General features: G+C 34.4%; 1 protein-coding gene and 1 pseudogene across 1 annotated transcript; both read right to left on the bottom strand.

The window, feature by feature from the left end:
- Nucleotides 1-1,259: 1,259 nt before the first annotated feature.
- LOC120174705 lies at nucleotides 1,260-4,047 on the bottom strand (annotated as a pseudogene).
- A 1,408-nt stretch (nucleotides 4,048-5,455) lies between these two features.
- On the bottom strand, nucleotides 5,456-6,332 carry LOC120174691. The gene is made up of 2 exons (XM_039181460.1): nucleotides 5,607-6,332; nucleotides 5,456-5,533 (listed from the first exon to the last, which is right to left on the bottom strand). Exons 1-2 carry the CDS (start codon nucleotides 6,330-6,332, stop codon nucleotides 5,456-5,458), a joined length of 804 nt encoding a protein of 267 aa, XP_039037391.1.
- Nucleotides 6,333-7,080: the final 748 nt, after the last annotated feature.

Here is a 7,080-nt window from a genome sequence, read left to right as displayed (position 1 = left end):
TTTTCATCATCATTGTCCTTCATGTGCATGATTTATTGTAAGATATGCTTTAACTTTTGGGCCAAGTTGCCATTTCGATAAACATAATTTCCATGTTTGGTTTGATTTTAAACTGGCTTTCGCCTCTCTCTTTTTACCAGGGATGCTAAGGAATTCATTATGTACAAATGTCAATAAGAATATATATTTAGCTATAATAAAAATATGGGTAAATTCTAAATTTCATCATTCAAGTTTTTTTATTCCTATTTTAAACATTAAAATTAAAAAAGTTTAATTTATTTATTGAACTTTTGATTTGTTCCATTTTGGCCTCTTAGGCGTTCAATAAAAAAATGAAATGGTGACATGACAAATATTAATATCTCACACAAGTGATACAATTATTATTCTCCGGCATCTTTTTCAATCATTCAAGATATCAACAAATTCGTCTCACTGTCTCATATCACTCTATCAATTTAGGTTTTACCTAAATTAAAACCCACAAAATTCAATCATAAACTCAAAACTCTAAACCATTTTGGTAGCATCATCCCTCAATCAATCTAGAATTAAGATATATAACTCGCTTATTACTTCTTTACCGTTGAAATTCAGGAAAAACATGTTTCATCATCAATAAATCAAAGAGAATTCGAAGCTAAGAAAATTGAAAAAAAAGAGAAGAAGAAAATTTCAAGACCATTTCATAATTTTTTTAAAGAAAATTTCCAATTATAACATCATTATGTATTAGAAACGAAATAACTAAAATAAGAACAAGTCAATAGTTAAGCAAATTAAATTTTTTAAAACTTTAATAAAATGTTAAAATGTATAATTTACCCTAAAATATGTTTAGACTTATTAGTTAAACTAACCTAATCAATTTGGATTGAATTGTCCAATTACTTCAATTAGAGTCGATTCAGGTTATTCAATTTTAGGCTGACACTCTTGAATTATAAGTGTTTTGAATATTAGAGTCATTCCTGGTTTGAGACTTAAGATTTTTAGATGAAAACATCACATTTAAATCATTTCGGATTTGTGTCATTTCGGATTCATGTCATTTCAAGTTCTGAATTCGAATTATTCAGGTTCAAACTAATTTGAAACGATTGTTATACACATACTATCGAGCCCGAATAACATAGATTCGAACTCTATATCGTGGAATCAGATTGCTAAGCGAAAAATTTCTGCAACTCAACTCTGATCATTTACAAAGATTCTTGCAACAGATATCACAATCTCAAATATTGAAATTAGATTTCATACTTCTGTCAACACGGGACAATAGAGGAGCCGAAAAAACTCGAACTCGAATGTCATTGTTTCATCACAGTATTCTGATATAACAAACGATGAAAGCAAGCCACAGATTTAGAGTTCCACTCAAAATGATAGACACCACACAAGTCTAATTACTATCGAATCCATCACCTGATATGAACCCAAAGGCTAAAGTTTTACTACTTATCTGCTATGTCTGCGTAAAGGTCAGCAGATCTCGATCTGGATCCGGACGGAGACCTTGATGATCTAACTCTACCTGGAGATGGCCCCCATCCAGCCCGTGGGTCCTCAGGAGGTTCATATGAGGATTTCCTCCTATAAATGGAATATTCGAAAACCGAAACAAGCCACATGAGTCAAGTTAAACATACAAAAAAATCAGTAACAATGAACTCTCATCATACAAGAATTTTGAGAGCCTAAAGCTGCATAGAAGTATGGGTTCTCCATGCAGATAAAGCGGTCGTACTTGTGCCGATAACAGGTCACTTCTTTATGACACACCTACATGGGTTACGGTGAAGGACGGAGCTAAGAAAGTTGAAACAATGAAATAGACTTCCACTTACTCGCCATAACCATTTCTCTTGGCATTTTCATATCCAGGAGAATATGATCTGTGATTGTAATCACCATCTCGTTCCTGTGGAGGACCTCTTGGAGATCTTGGATGTTCTTCATGCCTTCTACCTGGTGAAACAGATTAATTTCCTCGACGTCTTGGGGCGGGGGAGTATGACCTGACAGATTAATATGTAATCACCTTATTACCTAACAAGTAAAAGGATATGATAGCAATTTGACTGTTTACCTTGAGCGGTAGCGACCTCTAGAACCTGAAAGGTGGTGAGGAGAGTGCATAGGGGATAGAGGACGAGACCTAGAACGTCCTGTCACATCAAATAAGAATTAGTTTACAAGTAGTCAATTTCAGATTACATAGTGGAAAAGAACAAAGGATTTTTTTTGTATAGATACAAAACAGACTACAGGTTTCATGACACCTCAGTTTTCTTTAAGCATCGGAGTCCTCTTTTAGGACCCTCCAAATAAACTGAAAACTTAGAACTGAACATATTGGACACATTCCCATGTCCAACACTCACACACGAGCTTGAGTAAGTTAGGAAAAACATACCACAATAAGATGATCGTCCCCCATAGCCAGATGGTCCTCTGGAAAATTACATGCCAGATAAATCCTTACGTAAATACAAGTAAAATAACTGGAAAATTTATGTACACGAATGTTTGTAAGATATAGAGACTAAGAAAATACCTAAGTCTAGCCTTGTGGTGCATCTCCTCAGGCCTTTTCCTCGTCTCTTCAGCTACAACAACCGATATCTCTCTCCCACCAAATATTTTCCCGTTCATGTGTCGTTGAGCTTCGGCAGCACCATAAGAATCCACAAACTGCACAAATGCAAACCCTCGAGGTTCTCTGCAGATAGGATACACACCAATCCTTCATTTAAACAAGCAAGTTCGCAATGGACAAAATAAGCTGACATGAGAAAGTTAAAAAAAACAAAACAAAACAAAACAAGAATACCATGTTACTAGGACAAGTCCATTACTTTGTATATAGCTTTACATATCCAATATTGGCTCCAGAAGACAACCACAAACGTGGCCAGAATTTAAATAAAAATTTGCTAAGTGCTTACCTTTTTCCCTTAATAGAAAATATCAAAGGAACTTCAAAAGAAGCAAGTGACTTGAAAAATCTTCCCATACTTGTAAATATAAGAAGCACTTGATATCGACAATTTCCTTCAATTGGGTCAGGAATCAATCTTCTTCCTCATCAAAACCTGTATTGATTTGTGAATTTATATAGTTTCGCTTCATAAAGGAACATTCTTCACATGATCATTACTCTTAACACCCCGGATCACAATATGTTAAGCAATCATAAACAATAGTCCATCATCAAATGTGGGGCTTGGGCTTGTTTTTACTTCAAAACAATACACCCGCCCTGACAAACCAGTTCAAATTGTAATTCACTACGGAAAAGGAAAACAAATTAAGTGCTTTAAGAACTAGAGCGGAAAGCAACTTGAAGGAAATAACTTCCTACATGCGACAACTAAAGGGCTAAGAAGAGAAAACAAAAAAGGAAGCAGCACATAGCATGTTGCAAAAGTTAATCAAACCAATCAAGCTTGCTTTGCAATAACCCAAAAAAGAAGAATAAAAAGACTTATCAATTGCTCATTCAACATAAAAATAAACTCTTTTCAAACATATGACAACTTTTAGCCACATATATGTTTAACTAGACTGACCAAACAAACTTTGGCTCAGACAAAGAACGGGAAGCTCATGCTCGATACACATAAAACTAAAACAACTTAGACATGCATGAGATAAAAAGTATAACCTTCCATTAAAACATAGTAGAACAATACCGACCCTGTATAGTAGTCTTTGGGAATATAAACATCCCTAACAGGCCCAAATCTCACAAAAGAGATTCGAAGTTCTTCAGGCCTGCAAACATAATCAAACATATAATAAAACAAATCATTTAACCAGCCAGCATTTAGATAGTAATAATAATAAAAAGGATCAAGACAAAAGGGCTACCTGCAATCTAAGGGAATGTTTCTAACCAAAAGGCTCCCCTGATTCTGCTCCCTCCTTCTTCCATAACCGCCACCACACCACCATATCCCCTCCTAGGAGGACTTCTTTCTCTACCTCCATAAGCTCTCCTGGGGGGACTATAGTATTGTGGACTGTATCTCCTCATCCCCAAAACCTTTTGAAAACACAAACCATTAAACTAGATTTACATATATTTCAAAAGAAGCAAATAATTTGTTTTCCTTTTTCCAAATAAGGTTTATCTAATTCAAGCGATGCAATACCCATTAAACATATCCATGAAAAACGATAAAATTACTTAATTCATAAAATACCCAATAAAAAACCTTTCATAATTATGAAAAAAAGATAAAGATTCAAACGAATATACTCAGATTCTCTGTTTGGATCATGAGAAAATTAAAGAACAAAAAAGTTATTTGAGCATTGACTTAGTTGACATAAACTATACTCTGAAAAATCAAATATATATATATATATATATATAAAACAAAAAATAACAAGAAAATGTCCAAAAATTATTGAATTTGGAAGAACGTAGATTTTACCTGGAAGACAGATTTTGAAACAGCGACGGAAAAGAAAAGAAAGGTTTATATCGGGAGTTTTGAGATCCCATGTACCAGTACAATGTTAATGCTTTATTTTTGGTTGGCATTGTTGGGCCTAGACGGCCCATTTTTTGTGCCATTTTTTTCTATATCTAACAATTAGATTTAATATATTTAATCATTATTATTTTATAATAAACTTTAAATTAAATTTATAATAAATTAAATTTTTTTTTATGTTAACAATTTTCTTATTAAAATAATTACAATAATCATATCTCCTTCCTAGAAGTCAAATAAGATTACTCTTTACTGATATCACTTTGTGTTAAATAGCATGTTAACAAATACTCAATCGATTGACAAAAATAATCATGCTCTTGATCTTATTTTTTTAATATAAACAAAGTAACCCTATTTCATTCAATATAAATAAAATTGTGTTTATGACGAATTTAGATTATCCCACGTTGCACACCTAATTTTTATGGGTGAGTGTCCAAACAAAAATTTTCTACAAGTACAAGGATTTAAACTCCAGACATATTTAAACGATATCAAACTACTTACCGCTTGAATCAATCCCGTTGGTAACTACTATAATCTTTGACAATTCAAAATCAACTTTCCATGAGAATTTTAAATTAAAAATATTTTTGAATTATTTTACTAAAAATATATCGTGATTGCACTATTTTAGCTAACACAAAATTCATAAACAAGATTCATATAAATTTTAGCATACTATTTTAAATAAAGGCTTGTCGTACATAAAACTTGTCTAATTATTCAAAAAATATTATTGAAATAAATAAGCTACAAGTTCAGGACATTGCAGTGACATGCTGAATTTCCATTAATTAGGAAAGGAACAATACACATGATTTATTTATAAAGTAACCAACTTAAGATTATAACAACTGGAATAACAAAAAGAAGCATTTCACAAAATGATTAACGAAGAAATTCAGCTTGAAATGATAGCCCTAAGGCTTCAGTGAATAGGTTCAGACTTCCTTTTTCTCAAGGAAAACAGAAGAAATCACATTCTTGGACTGCATCGATGCCCTAAGCAATTCCACTCCCTATTGCACAAACAAAACAATGTTAAATCAAGAATGGAGTGCACAAATAATCCTTTTTCTTGTCTTATTTTACCTCATTAACTCCCACAGCAACGACTTTCTCTTCAAGATAACCCACATCCTTAACGTTGAACTCGTTGAGCAAAGTAAAAATTGACCTGGCACATATAGGCGTCACCGTCAGATCATCCATTATCATGTATACACCTTCCTCAACGAAACCTCTTTCGACGCCACCCGAATACGGAGCTTCATTTGTCGGATTCACAAACGTTAGATTTTGGTGCATACTACCAAATCCGTTGTTATTATGACTGTTGGAAAGACAGCGGGAATAACATTCAAATGTCACATTCATGCAACTGCGGCTGGCACACTTGTAGAGTCTCGTGTGTGTTGAGGATTGCAAGCTTGGCAGCAAGAAGTCTACATTAGCAGCATAGTTTGTCAAAATTGGCCTCAAAAGCATATCCTTTTCTGGGGCTGACTGAAAGTAGGAATCGTCCAAATTTTCTATGCTGCCGTAAATGTTTCCGATACACCCCACCGTTGCTTGTTTACCGAGTAGCCTTGTCACAGTGCCGACCGGTAATGACATGATGTAGAAGAGAAAATCAACGAAATCTTTGCCTGCTTCCGCAAACAAAAGCCTGTTGGATTTTGGGTCTATCATCAGCTTCAGGCTAACAGTGGCGGGACTGGTGCTAGCCATAAGAATTTCCATAGAGAGACTGCCTTGACAATTTGGGAAGAGACTATGCTTTATATAGAGCATAGTTTTGCAGTAACCAAGGGCCATAGAGAAGTGGAATGGCTAAAGATACTCAAGGGACATGAGTTTCCAATGGTGTATTTATATAAGTGGCACAATCTCCAATTTAGAACGCTTTGGTTCTTCAATATTCAACGTTTTGAAACATCAACTAATAACTACAAGAGTCACTTCTAATGTTCATATTGGCTTGATTAAAAAAAAATTAGTAGTCTAGGTGATTAGATTGTAGTATATGTTTAAAATTTTCTTAACCAATTGACAATGCACACACACACTCTCTACGGACGCACTTGCTCGAAGACAAGACCTCTGAAGAAAATAACATTTTCTTTTACAATTAAGGTCACTTGATGAGTTAAAGAAAGTTAATTAACTTGCAACAAAATTTTGTAGGCACTTGGACACGTGAAATAATGATGATTTTTTAGACGCCACACATTGTGATAAAGAGCAGCAGCCGTGTGTAAGGGGATGGAAAGAATGGTATGTGCAATGTGATGCGAGATCAAGGCATGGACCAAACCTGTACGCCATGAATCTATATAAGAATCAATGAGTCCGGGCACAAATGTTATCCGCTCAAAATCCAAACAAATCTGTAACAACTCAAGTGGTAAATAATGTGGCACCCAATATTCAGAGAAGACTGAAATAGTAGTGTCATCGTCAATTTATGCTTGGAGCCCAAATCTTTTGTCCCCAAAATGTTGTGCCAAGAAAAGGAGGGGCCTGATCCCAAGCAAGAGGTAAGAAAATTGGCATCTGGATAGTA

The sequence above is a fragment of the Hibiscus syriacus genome, unplaced genomic scaffold (assembly GCF_006381635.1).
Source record: "Hibiscus syriacus cultivar Baekdansim isolate YM2019G1 unplaced genomic scaffold, ASM638163v2 tig00112114_pilon, whole genome shotgun sequence".
In the NCBI taxonomy this organism is placed as follows: Eukaryota; Viridiplantae; Streptophyta; class Magnoliopsida; order Malvales; family Malvaceae; genus Hibiscus; species Hibiscus syriacus.
The sequence above is the reverse complement of the archived record's forward strand: the minus strand, read 5'-3'. Positions and strand labels throughout refer to the sequence as shown.